This window comes from Mustela nigripes, chromosome 2, assembly GCF_022355385.1.
Source record: "Mustela nigripes isolate SB6536 chromosome 2, MUSNIG.SB6536, whole genome shotgun sequence".
Taxonomy (NCBI): Eukaryota; Metazoa; Chordata; class Mammalia; order Carnivora; family Mustelidae; genus Mustela; species Mustela nigripes.
The window spans coordinates 70,428,292-70,447,684 of record NC_081558.1 but is presented as its reverse complement, the minus strand read 5'-3'; the positions used below and the strand labels follow the sequence as shown (position 1 = coordinate 70,447,684).

Sequence of the window (19,393 nt, the reverse complement as noted above, 5' to 3'; positions counted from 1 at the left end):
AAAGATTTTATTTACTTATTTGATAGAGATCACAAGTAGACAGAGAGGCAGGCAGAGGTGGGCGGGGGAAGCAGGCTCCCTGCTGAGCAGAGAGCCCGATGGGGGGCTCGATCCCAGGACTCTGAGATCATGACCCGAGCCGAAGACAGAGGCTTTAACCCACTGAGCCACCCAGGTGCCTCTGGGTGAGCTTTTTTAAAGCCAGTTTACTTTTCTTTCTCTCTTTAAGATTTTATTTATTTATTTGAGAGAGAGAGAAGAAACTGAGATAGTGAGAGCACAAGCAGGGAGGAGAGGGAGGAGCCCGATGCGGGACTCGATCCCAAGACCCTGGGATCCTGACCTGAGCCGAAGGCAGAAGCTTAACTGACTGAGCCAGCCAGGCACCCTGCAAGTTTCCTTTTTTTACTACTGTAATTCACCATATAGTTTGCATTCAGAGTGCATTTCCTCTGCACGAGGAAAGGACCTTCATACAACTTAGGAGAGATGACATACCAAACGACTAATTTCAAGGCCATGCCTGTAGGAAATTGCAAGCTGGTTCTGTGCCCTCTTTGGCCCTGAGCCCCCTAGCAGTCTGGGGGAAGCCATGGACCCCTTCTCACATCAATATCTTTAAGTGAATAAAGTAATTAAGACAAAAAGGAAGCCAGATATATTGAACTAGTCACTAGACTATTAATAACAACAATCGTGATACGGTAACACACAGGACCTGGCTTCAGGCCTGGTAATTACTGCCACCTTGAAGTGGAGCTTAGCACGAATAGGACTTGGAGACATCTTACAACAGACAGCAGCTGTGATCTCCACCAGTGACAAAGTCATGGGTGCTCTTAACGCTGTGCCTTGGTGCCCACCTTCATATGAGAAGGAAGCACTGTATGCAATTAGGGATTAAGAGAAAAGATGTGCCCCTTCCTCAGGTTCATAGGCCTCCTGAGTCCTGTCTGGGGATTCCCGATTGGAAGCTCCTGCCAAACGCAAGAGCTGGCAATGTACTCCTCAGGCAGAAACTGCTGCTCACGGTCTGATTGAGCTACTAGAGAGGCTGGGAGCAAGACTGGCAGATTTGGCCATTCTGCTCCAGAAACACGGGTACAACACCACTCAGCGCCACAAATATCTTTAATACATGGTGCACTTTAAAAATAGCCATCCTCGGGTACCTGGGTGGCTCAGTGGGTTAAGCCGCTGCCTTCGGCTCGGGTCGTGATCTCAGGGTCCTGGGATCAAGTCCCACATCAGGCTCTCTGCTCAGCGGGGAGCCTGCTTCCCTCTCTCTCTCTGCCTGCATCTCTATTTGTGATCTCTCTCTGTAAAATAAATAAATAAAATTTTTTTTAAAATAGCCATCCTCAAAAACTGAGGCCAGCTGTGCCAACGGCTCCAGGGAAAGACAAGCGAAAGCTCCACCTCAGCAAATATGAAAGCTGAGAATCTCTGCAGAAAAGCCCCAAACGCAGATTTTCAGTTTGACTTCACTATGTCACGGCTTCGTTTGAAAACAAGTGTGTCCCTGAGAGTGAATGCAGTGGAGGGCCTCCTAAGTGCATGGAAACAAGATGCCCCCCCAGGAGGCCACCGCGCCAAGGTGGGAAGCCAAGAAGAAGGGAAACTGAGGCAGGGAGCACACACTGCTACGTCGTAGGCCAGTCTGAGCTGTCATCGGCTCCAGGCGGAGGAATCGGGGGGCACCGAATGTTCTTTGCTGCCTTTCCTGGGATTCCTGGACCACCAGTCTGCCCCTTGGAAAGCTATGTCATGTATCTTTCATTTTGGTTTCATTAGATGTAGTCAAGCTGAGAGAGAAAGAGTGTGTGTGTTCTAGTCTGATTTTGATATATAAAAGGAAAGAAGCTCATGATTTAGGAAAAGTAGGCCAGACAACAAGGCGGGGAGCGAGCAGTGTCAGTAACGGGGGTGGAGGGTGTACAGGGAAAGAGCCCTAAGGAAAGGCCAAATTCCAAGGGGACAGAGCGTCACAAACATTGACACTGCCATCCACTCGTATTCATTTGGGAGTGTTTCTCTCAAAAGTTCTCGTCTCCTCAAAAAGACTGTGGTATTTCCTCAAACCATGAAACAGGATCTAAATATAAAAGGTCTTGGTCATTTGTTCTTTGGTCTGTTTGTCCACCCATCCAAATCTAGTAGCTACTAAGCACGTACAATTCTGTAACACAAGCTCCGAGTAGATAGCAGAGTGTCCCAGAGAGGGACGGAGGAAAGGAGCAAAGAAGACATGGCCCCCGCCTTCGAGAGGCCTTAGTCTGACAGAAGAAGGTGCAACGAGGAAGATCAACAAGCATCACAGGGAAAAGGCCAGCAGAGGAGGCATGCACAGTGCTGCTGAACCCCAGCAGGGAGGGGCTGACCTGGAAAATCCCCTTCTCAACCGTGTCTCCCTAAACCCCAAGCATGAAACAGATCAGGCCAGAGCTACAAAATCAGATTGTGGGGGAAATCATTTTGTAGCAATGGAAACGCCCCTCCGGGTGGAGAGACAGACACTTTGTCAGGTCACAGACACTGAAAGCCCCCAAGAGGATGACCAGGAAGCCTAGAAAGAACCAGCAGAACTGCATGGGCAACTTAAGAAATCTGGAATGCACTGTGAGCCCAAAACAGCTCATATTCTAGTACGGTTAGAAAAATAACAAGGTATGAATAAAATCTTCCAGACAGCTGAGGTTCCCATGAAATATAACCATTACGGACAGGAGAAAAAAAAAAGGACCGAGTCAGACGGCAAAGGAGGAGTGAGTCTGCCGGGAGCGGGCTCGCGAGCCCCAGCTGCTGATCTGATCTAAGCAGTGGAAAGAGAAGCCCACCCACGGCACCTCCCCTCCAGACCCGCCTCTCTGCTGGGGCACCCGGCGCCCAGCAGGTGGGGAACAGGGACCCAGAGCAAGCGCTCACCATGGGGAACAGCCCAAGCGAGTGGTAGCGCCGGGATGTGGTGTTGGGCACGGTCTTGTTGCGGAGGTTCTTGAGCTCCTCCTGTGCCTCGTGAAGCATCTCCATGCACTCGGCGTACTTGTCCTCCAGCTCGCGCAGCTGCGGGCACCGGAAAGGCATGCAGGGTCAGCGCGGGGCTGTCCAGGGCCTCTGGGCCCAACCCCAAAGGGCCCTAGAGGCTCAGTCCGGCTCCCACTTGGGGCATGCTTCTAGCCTCCCAAGTCCTAATGCATGACCGAGATCACAGGCTTCCAGTGACAGGGTGTGTAAGTCACGGGGGTGAAAGGCACGGTATAGGAATCGCGTCAGTGGGACGGTAGGGCTGTCATGTGGTGACAGATGGGGCAACAGTGTGGTGACCACAGCGTAATGTACAGAGGTGTCTCACCACTACGTTGTACCCCTAAAACTCTTGGAACCTTGTGCCAATGAGACCCAATAAAAAATGGTTATTTCTTTCAAAGCCAACACCCTCATTTCCAGCCACATCTGTGAGTGGGCTCCTTTCCATGGTGAGCTCCGGGCCATTTCTCTCACCGGACATTGAACAGGAGCGGGCTGTGCAGGGCCTGGCCTCCTGGGTGCTCGCCAGAGGTGATGGGTATCAGCAGGAATTTACCAATAAGAATGGCTTTCAATTCAGAGTAAGGACAGCTAGCAAGGCAGACATGACCCACGGCCCGTCAGGCAGAGGCTGAGCACCTTAACTACGACGGGCCTGGGGAAAAGCAGGGGGGCGGGGCGGGGGGAGCCGCTCACCTCGGCCGTGAGCTGCCGCTGGGCATCCTTAGCGGCCCCCAGGTGCTGGACCAGCTCTTCATTTTCCACCGCGCACTGCAAGAGGGCAAAGGCCCATCAACTTCTCCTCTAAGATACCTAGAAACGTCTGACTGCCTCTTATTACCTGGTCTGTTCCGATCCTATCACATTTCTACAGTGATTCTTTTATGCCAGAGTCCCATTTTGTCTTTTCTGTAATTCTGAAGGCAGCCTTTCCTACATCCGTGTTCATGCTGAATGGCCCCCCATTTCCCCGCCACTATAGGCACAACCCCTCCCCAGATGGGCTCCACCTCGAGCTTCTGGCAAAGGCCTGAAGTGGGAAATGAAACTATATTTGTTCTGTTCTTGCTGTCTTGCTGCTGCTCCAGCTTAAATCTACAGGGGACAGGACTCTGCTGCGGGACACACCAGAGTGTGTAAAAACAAACCCTAGACTAAAAAATTCATGAGTTAAATTCTAGAACTCTGGATCTACAGTACTTTTCTTAATGAATTCTATTGATGCACAGATTATTTTTAAGAGAGAGGTGGTTATAGGATGCCCTCCCCAGTTCAGGGTGACTCGTTCACTCTGCTGAACTTGCTAATAAGCCTTTTCTCCAAAGGGGCAGCACAGACACCTGAACTACGAGACCAAAGGACCTGGTCTTCAGGGGCCAATGCCATCTGCGGCAGCCAGAGAAACAGAAGCCTTACAGATTTTGCCTTCTTCTGCAAGTCGACTATCTGCGACAGCAGGTGTGTGATCTCCTCCTGCTGGCGGGCAGCATCCTCAGTCTTCTTGGCCAGCTCCTCTGAGATACTGGCGATCTGCACGTTGGCGTCCCCTTTTACCAAGAAATGACAACAAGAGAAAGTCAGACCCAGAGAGAATGGTTTCTTTGTGGTGTGCTCAAGAAAAGGCATCTTTGTTACCAGACGGGGGAGGAGTGAAGAGGACAGTGAAGAAGGAACAGTGCCCGTTTTCCTGTACAGGCTCAGTCTATCATGAGAAAGAGGTGTGGGGACCCAGCCCTGATGACCAAAGCCACCTCCCTTCCCAGAGAAAGTCAGACAGGCTTGGGGAGTCAGCCAGGAGATGACTGCCCCACCACCCGGTGCATCTGCCCGAATCCCCACGTTTGTGCATGAACGGGTCCACATCATTAACAGGAGCTCCCTGCTGCACCCTGTCCTAGAAGGAACTGCTACTGGCACAGTGTAATACCCAGGAGTGTTTTCAACCCCTATTCAGAGTCATAACTCATTTTACTAGATTAGAACACGGGGTGTGTTTCATTTACTGAATGTTTTGCTGAAACTCAAAATACCGTTTGCCCTTGTGTCTTAACTTGTAAACTTACGATGGAGAGGGCGGGGGGGAAGTACTTATTTGCAAAATGGAGAACTCTGGTCTCACTTTTCACCCATCAGTTATGAGAAACCGTAACTGGTTAGTGTTTGCATATTGGCAGGAGAACTCTGTAACTGGGCTTAACTTAGACTTCACATAACTCCAGTGTTCCAGTAGAAAGCTGGAATCAAACATCCATCTCAGGGAGAAATTAGGACAGTGTAAGACTGACAACCCAGCACCCAATTTCTTATGAATCAGAGTGAGGGGTGCCATGCAAGACAGGGGGGCAGGGAGAGTGTCTCATCCCAATGATGGCAGTTATAGAAAGTAAAAAGAGGGGGTGGGGATGGAGCAAGGGGACCAGGCCATACTCAGTTCCTTCACGCAGTCGTTGACCAGCTGCTGTTCCTTCTCTTCGTAGGTGATGGTCTCTGTCTTCAGCTGGCAGGCCTATGGATAAGGCTCAGGTCAGAGCCCCACAGTTACACCTGGACCGGTGGGGCAGGCAAGGCTAGGGGAAGGAGCAAGGACTAACCTGGGTCTGGAAGGCTTCCCTTCACCCTCTCCCCACCTGCCATCCGTGACATCCTCAAATACGGACAGTCCATCAGAATGCCCGGCTCAGTTAAGGAATCTCAGACCCTCAAGCTGAAGAGCTGAAAACGGTGTACCACCAGAGGGCGCCACACAAAGCGATGTGCAGTCTGCAAGCAGCTCCCTTGTGTCTGTTCATTTGCATCAGTCCCGGCTCACAGACACAGACCCTTTTGTGACCCCAAAAGTGTCTAGGACTCAGCTCTGCCTACCGTTTATAGATGACCACAAGAATGGCTAACTCTTATCATGTACCTGCTTTATGCAAGGCACTGTCCTATGAGGCCTGAGTTGGAGTTAAATCTACTGTATTTAGCTAAGTTAAAACACGATATGTACGAAAGCATTAAAATTCAGAGACCCAGGAACTACCCCGGGACTCTGGATAGCCTGCTCCCAGCTGACAATGTGAGAAAGTAGAGATCCAAAGGTCTGAAGAAAATATCCCAGGTGGAAAGGAGCTATCTCTGAGCCCTCTGGACCGGGCCCCAAAGAGACACTACACTCCTGGAAACCGAGGTAGAAGGGGTAGCCAGCTGGGATCAGATTCCCTCCACCTGCTTTAGGGGAACACTGATAGAGGGACAGACTACCATGCACCAAGGCCTGGGGTGTTCACATGGGACAGGCACTGGCTATTATGCTGGGCAATAGCCCTAGCTTCACCCCTGGCCATCAGAGAAAGCTTGGACAACCCTCTTGGTCACTCTGGGTTTGTGTCTCCCACTAGAAAATAAGGACTAGAAGATCTATGGTGTAAGGAAACAGGACCCCTTCCTCGTGCATAGCCCTCGTAAGTTCAGACATGAGGTTCTTTTCAACAGGTGGACAAGTTCAAGGTGGTCTGCCCTACTGCAGGGGTTTCAGGGAACCCTGGGCCAGCTGAGGTGGGCATACAACCCAAACGTGACAAAGCATACCTCTGGCTGGAGAACATAAACTCACTGATAATTAAGACAAAAAGTATTAAACTTGCACACATCGGTGTTTTTAGGTAGGGGCCATGGGTAAAGGGAAGTGGCAGGTTCAGAGTCACAGAGTCTTACAAATCCAGCCCTTGTCATTCCCTAACTTGCACCACGTTGGCAAATCAAACACCTAGGAGCCTGGGTTCCTTTCTTTCTTACTGTAAATGAGAGGCAAAATAACCAGCTTCTAGCCCTGCTGTGAAACTTGGAAAAAACAAAAACAAAAACAAAACACAACTGCTGTGAAACCTGAGAAAAAAATAAAATAAAACCTGAAAAACAAAAAACACAATACAAGCAAAGTGCACAGCGACCAGCTAGTTAGAAACACCCAAAAGCATGAGTCCCCATGTGGTCCCAGCTCTACCTTCTTATGTTAATTGTCTAAGAAATCTGTCTCCAAGTTCTCACGTACTATATTCCCTTAGAGCATATGTGACCTGCGGCAACAAGCCTCAGTGTCATCTCCATGGCAGAGCTAGAGGATGCCACGAAGAGAAACCACCAATGGAGCCTGCCCTAACTGGAGGAGGAGGGGCTTGCCACTCTTGCCCACCCACACAGAATCCCCAAGTCCTCGGTCCCCCAGACAGGTACGTGCTCCCCAGAAGCCAATGCCCAGCTCAGAGGAGGCATGCCAGCCAGACTCTGGGTGCTGCTGTGAGTGGAGCTCAGGTGGCTCTCTCACAGATGGTCACCCTTGAGAACGGCGCTATAAGCACAGCTCCTCCTGCCAGATAAGGCAAAGGGGGCCACCACCCTCCAGAGGCAACAAGGGCAGGGAGTGCACCTGACCTCCGATCGAAGTACGACGTTCTCCTCTTCGAGGTCCTTCAGCTTCTTCTGAAGAGAATCTAGATGGAAGTAATTCTGGACGGAGGAGGATGACTCATTCCTCTTCAACCTGGGGGAGAAAGTGCAACTTCGCTCCAGAGAGAGAGACTGGCTCCCTGCACCTGGCAAAGTACCGTTTCCGGTGGGGGGAGGGGTGACCATGAACCATGCAGGGGTGATGGTAGCCACCTGCTGCCACCTAGGTTCACCAGCACTCAGGACCCCCATCCCCACCCTCTGGCCACCGTGTGCAGCTGCCACACGGCCTCACAACTCAGCAGAGCCGACTCTTTGAAGCTAACGCACAATTCCGGATGCCTAGAAGTCTATTTCATATTTACATTGCAATTCTGTGTGCCTAGTCCTAAGTACTCTACAGGTATGAAGCCAATTAATGCTCATAACCCTCTGAACCAAGTACTATCAGTATTCCCACTTAACAAAGAGGAAACAGGCACAAAGCGGTTAAGTAACTTAGCCAAGAGCACACAGCTAGGAAACCACAGAGCCAAGGTCTGAATTGAGACCACTGGGCTCTACAGTTCATGCTTCTGATGTAAGGTTCTGTGGACTCTCTGAGAAGTCCCCACACCTTCTGTCCCAGGGGCTCGCTGTGGCATCTCTGGCTCCAGAACACATCCTATCGTCTACCTAACTGCAGGGCCCACGTGTTACCTGTGACCATGCCGGATCAACCTAAATTAACAAATAACCCTGTCTCCTTCCACATCCTGCAGAAATTATCCAATCTGTCAGAGGTACCTGGAGATGCTTGGTCTGGGGAAGGCCGGGAGCAGTGGACCTGAGCCACTGGGGAAGTGACCCTGCCAAGGCACTGCCAAGGACATAGACAGCCAGCTGCCTGCACCCCAGTCCCAGAGACGCGGCCCTCTCCGACTTACGGGGTGGAGCACACGGACTCGGGCTCGCTCTCCTCCGCGGCGCTGGTGTAGAACTGAAGCAGCTCATCCTTCATGGACAGCTCATGCCGGAGCTGAGACACCTGCACAGACACAGCAGGGCCGGGGCGGGGGGTGGTGGGCATTCAGCCCTGAGCACCACAGAACCCCCGCCATGTGCAGACACTTGCTGCTGGGTGACAATGTCTGTTTAATTCCTCACCCAAAGTGAAGGCGGGTCATCGATTGTGGGCTTTTCAAGGAAAAGAGGTTGCACTTGATCCCACTGAAGAAGAATACAGTCGCCGTGTTTTGACAGAAAACCCTCAGCCTAAGTCTATGGTTTTTACTTTGGTTCAAAGAGGAGGTGAGAGACTAGAAGGCTCTGGAATGAGGTGTAGGAGGGTGGGGGACAAGACAGCATATGGGTTTTGCAAGTAGCCAATGACCAGCTGCGCAAATGGCCAGAGAAAGAGATCGTGTTACCAAGCGAAAGAAGAGGCCATTCACTTCTGCTGAAACACAACGCCGCCCTGGACTGGGCCCCTGGCGATGCCAGCTCTGGGTGGGCAGCTAAGAGCAGCTTGCCCACCCTTGCTGTCATACTTGGGACACTCACAGCTCCACCCTGTGACTGCTGCACTCTCACAGGGCTCGCGGCCAAGCCTGGCCAGACCTTGCTCTGTACTCAGTGACCACAAGATAGCAATTTCAGACACAGGGAGAAAGGAGGCAGCCATCAGGAAGTGGCCATACTGATAACTAGGACAGTTTTTGCAAGTCGCCTAATTTATACTTAACATCTTAAGCAAACAAACCTGTGCCATAAAAGTTTTCACTTCTGATTAGCAGGGAACCGGAGCTGTAAGCGAGAATTACAATCTGGTTGTCATTCTTTCTCGTTTCTAATTTGATTTGGGGTCTACGGTTGTTCCCAGCTTTCCTACCCAACACAGTGGGTATTTATTACTTCCACGGAGAAGCAAATTCTATGTGCACAAAAGCTTTAGTTCTAATATCTACATTGACAATTTAATGATGTGCCAAAGGGGAACATATTACAGCTTCCAAATTCAAAGCTTTTCCAAGGAAAAAGACACTTTTCCACTTCCAAAGAGGTGGGTACTATCTGTGTGATGTGAGGGAACCCCCAGCAAGGGCAGTCATGTGGAGGAACAGCACACAAGGGACAGTGGACGACCACGTATTGGTCCCCTGGGTGGCATGGTCCTCTGCTCCCTAAGGCCTGTGAGAAGGGGAGGTCAGGCCATGATGCTGGGTGCCGGGAAAGCAGGGGCGACTTGACTTCTCCAAACATGACCATATCCTACCCTAACATCTTTCAGAGGAAGCCACCCAGGGTGAAAACTTTCCTCAGATATTGGCAAGTCTGTTTTATCAATATGAAAACCATTACCAAACCTAGACAACAACAGGTGGGAACAGCTTCAATGAGGACAGGTCTAAATAAATCTAAAAGACTTGAGTCTGGGCATCCCCTCCCACTTAGAAGGTTTCTGACAGAAAATAAGAGAAACCAGAAGAAGAAGGTCAAGTGAAAGTCCTCACAGCTAAAATCTGCAGTTAAAAGAACAGGATGATGGGGAAGAAGCAACCAAGTAGGGCCCAGCTCTAATTCCTAAGCCTGTTCCAGCCACCGCGCCCAACTCAGCAGAGCCTCCCTTTTCCTACCCACCCCACAACCTTCCAGAAAACTAGTGCTGCTCCTCCGAAACCCCAGACCTGTAAGATAAGCCTAAAGCATTCAGCACCCCAGCCCTGACTACTGACGCCCTTCAGGCAAGGTTTGGATCATGAAAATGCTAGGGTTCCTACCGTGACTACAATAGCCTATTTTTTCATTTTGTTTTACAAACACAAAATTGTACTGGAATGAAGAATGTGCCGTCACTGCCCTACTCTGCAGCACAGGCTAGCCTCTTCCCAACAGGGCTGCCCTACGGCCTGCCTGTGCCCACCTGCCCCAGGAACCGCCACTCATCGCCGTCTTAGCCTGCGTGCACTCCTCATAGGCTGTGTACTTCCCAGCCTGCGTGAGGACCTGGATTCACAGGGCACAGGGACAGGTGCTTCCCCCGCATAGCCAGGCCTGGTGGCACTGGCTACTCTGGCCCTAGTGAGCAGGTGAAGGTTGTTCCTACTCCAGGCTGGCGCTGTCCACACTGACCACACTGTCTGAAGCAGGGTCATTAACAGAAGCAGCAGCAGGAAGGCATCCTTCTGCCTGCAGGAGGCCACCCCGGAATAGACAGCTCTGCAGCCTGAGCCCAAGCCCGCTGGCCCCTGGCCCTTGCCACCAGCTCACCTCCTCCCTGATGTGTTCCACCTGCTCCTCCAACAGCTCGTTCCTCTCCGTTAGTGTCTTGTTCTTCTTCAACAACGACTGGCCGATCCGAGCAGCCAGTTCTAAATCCCGCTCTTTCTACAAAAGGCAAAGGTGAGAACGGACGTTCAGAACACCTGTGCTTCCCAAAGGAGCCCAGGGCGCTCAGCGTCAACTGAGGAAAACAGGACATTTCAAACTAACAAAGGTATTAATAACTCACCGTCCACGTACCTGCACTTGATACCTGTTCAAAGAAGGGGACGCTCTGCCTACAGAAGGTGTCAGAGCAGACCTCGGGCAATGGGAGACAACCCATGGACTACAAGTCTCTGTTCCTATAAGAGAAACGCGCTTCCAAAAAGATTCCTCCACAGCTGCTTTGGGTGTCTGTGAAATCACGTGACAATCTGTCCACCTGAGGGCTGGGCTACTGTACCCGCAGGGCCCAGCACATGGAAATACTCTGTAGCTGCCTGCTGGATGAATGAATGAGCACAGAAATCCCACGGTGCTCTTGCAATAAAGCAAAGAGAGCTGATGCAGGGGGGCAGGCTCCTTAGAACATATGAAAGTGGAATTTACAGAGCTATTTGTATTTACTTCATACGAAACAGAAATGGCCAAAGTTACCCTGAAATCCAACAGCATGTTTCTTTTACTTAATGGAGGGTACTTAGGTTGATTTTTTATTATTTATGTATTTATTTGAGAGAGAGCGAGTGTGCCTGCACGAGAGGGAGGATCCAAGGGAGGGAGGGAGAGAGAATCTGAAGCAGACTCTCCCCTGAGTGTAGAGCCCAACGCAGGGCTGGATTTAGGGACCCTGAGATCAGGACCTGATACGTGGGAGGAGTCTGCAACTTCTGATCTCAGGGTTGGGGATTTGAGCCCCACATTGTGTGTAGAGATTATTAAAAAAAAAAAGGGACGCCTGGGTGGCTCAGTCATTAAGCATCTGCCTTCAGCTCAAGTCATGATTCTAGGGTCCTGGGACTGAGCCCCACATCGGGCTCCCTGCTCTGCTGGGAGGCCTGCTTCTCCCTCTCCTACTCCCCCTGCTTGTGTTCCCTCTCTCGCTATCTCTCTCTATCAAATAAATAAATAAAATCTTAAAAAAAAATACTTTCAAAATGGAGATAATGCATAAAATCGCCTTACCTCAGGGACAAAGGCTGTGTTAAGGACACAGAAGTTTTTTTAATTTCTGTTGATGATACCACTTATATGCTGCAGAACAGTATACCAAGGAAGACCTTTAGTGGCATATAAAGGTACTGCTGTGGGGCGCCTGAATGGCTCAGTCAGTGGGGCAGCCGAATCTTGACTTCGGGTAAGGTCATGATCTCAGGGCTGTGAGATCGAGCCCCCATGTTAGGGTCCGGACTAAGCCAGGAGTCTGCTTGAGATTCTCTCCCTCTCCCTTTGCCCTTACCCCTGCTTCTGTGCTCTCTCTAAAATAGATAAATCTATAAATCTATAAGTAAATAAATAAATCTATAAATAAATAAATAGATAGATAGATAAATAAATAGACAGATAGATAGATAGATAGATAGATGAAGAAAGATGTTTCCTGACAGTGCAGACAGCAGGACAGACGCCATCACCAACGGATGACTCCTTCGTGCTGAGACACTGTTTGCCACTATGGTTAGGTTCGACTTGCTCCCTTGTGGAGGAAGAGGAATGGGAATGTGGAGCTGAGAGAAGGGGAAAAGCTGGGGGGGAAGCAGATGCCTGCGTGGCTCAATCATTTAAGCATCTGCCTTCAGTTCAGGTCATAATCCCACAGTTCTGGGATCAAATCCTCCAACAGACTCCTTGCTCAGCAGGGAAACTGCTTCTCCCTCTCCCTCTGCACGTGTGTGTGTGTGTGCGCGCACACATGCGCGCACACTCTCTCTCTGACAAATGAATTCTCTCTCTGACAAATAAACAGAACTTAAAAAAAAAAAAAAAAAAGCTAGGGAGGAGCCTTAGCTTCTAATCGGCTACTAACTAACCATCTGACCTTGGGCCAATGGCTTCCATTTAATAAGGATCAGGTACACTCTAGGTCAGCTTTTTCCAAACATACCTTATAAACCATCAGTAGGTTGAGAATCATTTTTGTAATGGCAACTGTTAATTTGTTTTAAATGAAATTCAACAGCACAAGATCGAAATACCAAAGTGCATTCCACATTACGAGGGTATTATTTTATGTTTATGCTTTCACTTGTCATATACTCATTTATGGGAGTACTGAGTTGCAACCTGAGATGTGTTTCTTACAGGGGGTATTGGTCAAAAGTTTACCTGCTCTGGGTGAACCCTTCTCTTCCACAGTGGTGAGATTGGGCTCTGGTTGAACATCCCTGGAACCCAGTTCCCTCTCTTGTTAGGTGGGGAGGAGGAATGGGGCAGACTGACTGTTAGCTACCCTTGAAAAAATCTCCTAGCATTATGATTCAGACTTGTACGATATGAAGAGAACAAAGGCACTTTGTATTTCTAACTTTTATATGCCCACTGAATAATTCTGTGCATGAGAAGCATACTTTCCCCCTTGCTTATCACAGGAATTTCACTGACATAGGAGCCAAGCAATGGAGGTTGAAGTACCGTTTGGGAAGACTCTAGATGTGATTTGGCACTCTCTCACACAGATGGTGGCCACTCCCACCTCCATTTCCCACAGTCTGGAAATCTGTCACTGCTGTCACCGTTGCCCCAGAAGCCAGCCGGGTGCCACATCACAGGGCCCACAAATACCTCCACCTTATTCCCGCAATCTGAACCTACCAAGGCACAAGGGGGACCAGTGACTCTAGCCAATGAACCAAGATTTTCCTTTCTGTGAACTCATCCATGCTTGCCACAGAGTCTTCCCAGGAAGGTCCTCCATTCGGTGGCCCTTCATCACTTCGGAGACTCAACCTATGTGTTTACTGGGTACGTGGAGGAAAGGACCCAAAGGAATGGTGGGAGGGAACCTACCTCTCCAGGCCAACTCAAAACCAGCATCTTGTGCAAATGGTTTCACCTGGCTAACACTCACTTCAAAAAGCAGTATCTGGGGCGCCTGGGTGGCTCAGTGGGTTAAGCCGCTGCCTTCGGCTCAGGTCATGATCTCAGGGTCCTGGGATGGAGTCCCGCATTGGGCTCTCAGCAGGGAGCCTGCTTCCTACTTCTCTCTGCCTGCCTCTCTGCCTACTTGTGATCTCTCTCTGTCAAATAAATAAATAAAATCTTTAAAAAAAAAAAAAAAAAAAAAAAAAAGCAGTATCTGTCAATTTCTCTTTGGAAGTGTGGTCTCCACGCATCTAACTCAAGCCCACTGAATCTAACAGAACAAATTCTCAGACTGAATACCTAGTAAGCACTTAAGGCCAGAGGCTTCACTGCCTCCCTGGTCTACGCTGCCATCATGTATGTGTCGTGGGAAGTTTCAACAAGCGCAGACATTCCGCATGTCTTGGCCACAGTCTGCATGCAAACCCCATGGCAAACAAATCAAGCAAAAATTACAGTTACAAAAGCCCGCTGGGTAAGGCTGGCTGGAGCACCCGAAGGATGGTGAGGGCTTCCCATGGCACACAAAGGCCAGAGCCCAAGAGCAACGGGCAGGGATGGGCTGTGCACTCAGTGAAGCCCCTCGCCCTCCCCATGACACCCCAAACCTCAGACCTGGGGCTCTCCCTCATCGTCCCTGCCGCACAGTGGGGCAGCTTTCACCCCATCTACACCAAAAATTGAATCTTTATAGTAACAGAAACAAAAACTCTCTGCAGGGGGTAAGAAAAAGACAAAAGTTATAGTAAAACTATTTATGGATGAAATGAAAAAACTGAACAGATTCTGTGGTGTCTAAAAGTTATCTAAGGGGAGAACCTAGCTGGCTCAGGTGGTAGAACATAAGACTCCTGCTCTCAGGCCTGTGGGTTCCGGCCCCACGCTGGGTGTGGAGATGACTTAAAAGTTACCTAAAAATAGTTCATTTAAAAGTTACAGTAACTAAAAACTTAGTGAAGTAGCTCTGGGGTTTTTCTTTACTAAGAGGACAGACTGGCTGGTTTCTCCTGAACGATTCCAGAAATGAAACATTCGCATTTATTACACAACCAGCCAAAATATGGTAAACGTTTACAGCTAAAAACAGGAAAGTGGCTAGGAAGTGACCACTGGGTTAAACTACAGTGAGCATGAGAGATTACAAATAAAGAATTTAGGCCCTTGGAAATTAACTATTAAGAGCCGGGTTCAGCTGGGAAATGCAGCCAGGTGGAGGAGCTCATTCCTAGGGCTCGCTCCCTCTTGCCTGCCCCTGCTTTGCTTAAAGAGACAGTGACCTGGCTCAGCCCCTTCTGCAACAGCCCTCAGAGACAGAGAGCAGCAAGCCTCCCACTCCTGGCGGCTGACTCATCTCATTCACCAATCTCAGCATCAAAAGCATGACTAAGGGGCCCTCTGCACAACCCTCTCCAAAGGAGGGGGAGAGAGTAGCAGGAGGCAAGCTCTGCCCAAAGGTAAATCCAAAGGCAGGAAGCCAAGGCAAGCTGCTGCGGAATCCTCTTCCCCTTAGAGGCAGAAACAAAAGCTCCCCACTCGCCACGGGCTGCGCTTTGGCATCCTGTGTGTAGTACGTGTACACACACACAGACACACACACACACACTCTCTCTCTCTCTTTCCCTCTCCCCACCCCCCGACCCTGCCTTCCTGTGGCCAGCCTGCGAACCAAAGCAAATGATCAGAGGAAGCGGAACCAAAGCCAAGCCAAGCAGAACACAGCCCAATACCACGGTCCAATGACCAACGCAGTTCACCTTTCACCGGGGAACTGCCTAGTTCCGAAGAAAGGCAGTGACTCAGAGGTGGTTCTTATCAGGACAAGGAGAAGAATGGCATTATAAATGAGACACACATACACACAGACCATGCCAGAATGAGCTGCTAAAAACAGAAACCAGAGGGCACAAAGCCACCCAAAGAAAGCCCCCCACAAATATTCTTGACAGCTCAGGTTTTTGGGGTTTTTTTGTTTTGTTTTTTGTTTGTTTGTTTTTTTAAAAAGGACAGCATGACATCTGGGGAGTGACCCTGGCTAAGCAGATGAGCTGGGGGGAGGGGGAACTAGTCACCCAGGCTCTGCATGAAGGGGGGCAGGCCCGGCTCCTTTGGGAGCAATCCTCAGACATCCAAGCAGAGACGGGGTTCAGCATCGCTAGTGCCAGCTCAGCAGGGACCAAGCACGGTAGGGGGCGGACACTCACAGAGTAAGCATCCCATTAAAAATACGACCCTGTTTGTGTTTTTATAAAAAGTCCCACTGATGGCCAATGGACTATACTCCCCACAAAATGAATAGGGCAGTCAACACTCAAGCCAAAAGCATGAGTCCCAGGTGCTACAGTTACCAGCCTGGGGTGCACAGCAGCTGTGTGGCCCTGGGCTGCTTCTGTCCTCTGATTCAGGTCCCTTTACCCAAACCAGGGGCACCCGTGGCGGAGAGCTACCACAGAACTGACAAGACGCAGTTCTCAGAAACAATTCACCCTTGATAACAAGCATGACAACAGCAGCAGACACTTGCAAGGGGCCTATCATTTCCAAGGTTGTAAGGGATGAGACCTCCCAACCCACCCAGTGCCCCTGTCCTGGATGGTCCCCACCTTGGAAAAGCTTCCAGCTAATCTGATTAGGAGAACAGGACAAAGGGAATTACAGGATGACTGCCATGCTCAGGGCTCACAGGGGTACAGACCCCCTGAAGCCGTGGTAACAAACAGCTCTGAAGGTCCCCATGAGCCCTGCCGCACAACACTCAAGGCCAGGGAAGGATGGGGGAGGTCCCTGGTGACAAGCTGGAGGGGGTTTCACAACGGGATCTGTGTGTAGCTTTGGTTGCCACAGTGAGGACTTCTAAGTGTCTGTAAGTATGGGGGGTGGGGCAAAGAGGTCACAGCGGGCTTGGGATACAGGTAGCTACAGAGAGAAACAGAAACCTCCCTCCTGAGGCTCTGTGGCCTGGAGGAGTAGAGTGGGCTTGGAATAAAAAGAACGGTCCAGACAGAGCCTCCTCAGAAGAACTGACAGCTAACAGTGTGGACTGAGGAGTAGATGTTGGAAATACCAGGGTACCCAAACAGCATGGCACTGCTGGGGGAAAGGGCCAATGGAAAGGAGTCTGTGATGAACCATTTTCAGAAGTCATTGGTGCTGGGTGCCTGGGTGGCTCAGTGGGTTAAGCGTCTGCCTTTGGCTCAGATCATGATTTCAGGGTCCTGGGATCGAGCCCTGTATTGGGCTCTCTGCTCAGCAGGGAGCCTGCTTCTCTCTCTCTCTCTCTCTCTCTCTCTCTCTCTTTCTTGGCCTCTCTGCCTACTTGTGATCTTTCTCTGTCAAATAAACAAATAAAATCTTAAAAAAAAAAAAAAAAAAAAGAAGAAGAAGAAGCTTGGTGCCAATCAAGCTACCCTCCCAAGTGCCTAACGCCAGCCACCATAATGGCAGCAACTGGAGTACCACCAGAAGGCCTGTGCCCCAAAATGCCTCTCAATGGCCCGTGCCCCAAAATGCCTCTCAATGGCCCAGTCTCATGGCCAAAAACGTAACATCACTTATTTGGGGCCGACCTGTTGGTAACTGCTGTGACATGCAGGTGACCGAGAAGTCTCAGCTTCTGCCTACACGCACCCAACCGGGTCTATGAGCGGAGAGAAGACCGGCTGCAGGAGAAGGGAGGGGAGCGGATGGCTAGGCAGGTGAGCCTTGAGGGACTCAGAGGGGAATCCAAAGAGTCCACCCCTCAGAGCAGTCGTGAGAATACTGGATGTTCAGATGGGAAAAATATAGGAGAGAAGATACACAGAAGTGGGATACAAAGATGCCTCCCAAAACTCTGGGTTCCACCACTCCTGCTCGGTCCTATGTTTCAACCTTGTTCCACCAGTGGCTGAAAAGGACAACAATGATTTCTGTGTCTCCCACATCATGCTACCCTTTTCCTGAAAGAGCTGATAAATAATAACATGACCCCAAGTCAACCTTGGTTCCAGAGCAGAAACAAGGGTCTAAGTTAGCACTGGTGCCATTAAGGACAGATAACGTTTAAAGACAGGCACTTATTCAACATATACCTATAAGAACCTGCTGTGTTCTGGCTGGTTCTAGGCATGGGGGTATACATATGGTGCTCATCGTTTGTAGAGGTATGCACAGCCCTGGTATTCTCAACTGCCAACAGAATGCTAAGAAGAAACCGAGAAAAACAGTCCCTAAAATACCGACAGCTCATCCACCTCTAGGCAAGTTTCATAATTTTTCTTTCCCACAATGATTTTTGGTTATTTCTATGCTGTGTAATATCCCTTTAACCTGAGGTAAGTTCCAAAAAACTACAAAGATATCATGATGATGTCTTCTTTGGATGCTTTTGGATACCCTTAAAGTATAGCATTACAAAATACTTTCAGGGGTTTTAAGAGTCTTAAATTGGGTCTTCTAGCAAACATTCCTATTTTGTGTCATTTATACATTCCTTTTAAAAACCTAACATATCTTGTACAAAGTTACAGCTATAAAGATCTGCGGAGCTATCAGTTCAAAAAGCAAAGGCACTGCTTTGTACCCCAAGAGGGCCCCAAGAGGACTCTTCACTGAGACCAACAACCATGTATGCTTTAATCAATGTAAGTTATAATCAGTCAATCATACGCAGCCCTTGGCATCGCCAGAAGCACTTACCTCCTCAAGAAGCCGAGTGACAGCATCTATGTCATTATATGTCTTAGTCATCTGGCCAACTCTTTCAGCACATAAAACTGCAAGAAATAAAAGTGGCAATGAGTTACGATGTCACAAGCCAGCCAAACAAATAACCCATCTAATAAAGCGACCTTTAAGTCGGGCACAAAGGGTCGCTGGTTTGGCCAGGTTCGACCCACGCTGCACTTGGCACCATCAGATTTTATTTCCCAGTTCCAGAGAAGAGCCTCGGGGGGGGGGGGGGGGGGCGCTCAGAGGATGGGGTAACTTCCAATCCTGCAAGGTTCTGACTGTGCATATGTGTCTGTGTGTGCCACGCTCGTGCACACATATAGGGGTGGCACAGGGGACAAGACGTTGGATTAGAAAGGGGTCTGGCTTCATGTAAACGCAGCAAACTGAAACGGGTCAGCAGCACAGCCACCAGTGTGTGAGGGATCAGAAAGCATACCGAGGGTCTAGAGTTCACCAACCACAGAGTACCCAACCGCATGGACGGAGTAGGATCCTTCAGAAATGGGCTATTGGTATAATTATTAAATAACAATCTTAGGGCGCGCCTGGGTGGCTCAGTGGGTTAAGCCTCTGCCTTCAGTTCAGGTCAGGATCCCAGGGTCCTGGGATCAAGCCCCGCATGGGTCTCTCTGCTCAGCGGGAAGCCTGCTTCCCCCTCCCCCTGCCTGCCTCTCTGCCTACTTGTGATCTCTGCCTGCCGAATAAATAAATAAATAAATAAATAAATAAATAAATAATAAAATCTTGGGGAATAAATAAATAAATAAATAGCCATCTTGCCTGATCATTTCATAATGGTGCAGTCCCTCCCCTCCCCTCTCCAAATAGCCTAAATTCTAAGGCAAGGCAACCAGTTTCCCTACCATGAAAACTAGGGTCACCGATTCTTTTTAATCCACACCAA

The 19,393-nt window shown here is 49.7% G+C and overlaps 1 protein-coding gene across 9 annotated transcripts in view; it reads right to left on the bottom strand.

Annotated features, from left to right (window-relative positions):
• TRAK1 (trafficking kinesin protein 1) overlaps positions 1–19,393 on the bottom strand; it is a 118,974-nt gene that overhangs the window by 25,838 nt on the left and 73,743 nt on the right. For all 9 annotated transcript variants that reach the window (XM_059390735.1, XM_059390729.1, XM_059390730.1 and 6 more), the window contains 8 exons: positions 18,454–18,530; positions 10,705–10,821; positions 8,382–8,482; positions 7,441–7,549; positions 5,455–5,533; positions 4,444–4,574; positions 3,724–3,798; positions 2,926–3,063 (listed from right to left, as the gene is read on the bottom strand). In XM_059390735.1, the coding sequence (XP_059246718.1) occupies positions 2,926–3,063; positions 3,724–3,798; positions 4,444–4,574; positions 5,455–5,533; positions 7,441–7,549; positions 8,382–8,482; positions 10,705–10,821; positions 18,454–18,504 (801 nt within the window). In that variant the 5' untranslated portion in view covers positions 18,505–18,530. The remainder of the gene's footprint in view (positions 1–2,925; positions 3,064–3,723; positions 3,799–4,443; positions 4,575–5,454; positions 5,534–7,440; positions 7,550–8,381; positions 8,483–10,704; positions 10,822–18,453; positions 18,531–19,393) is intronic.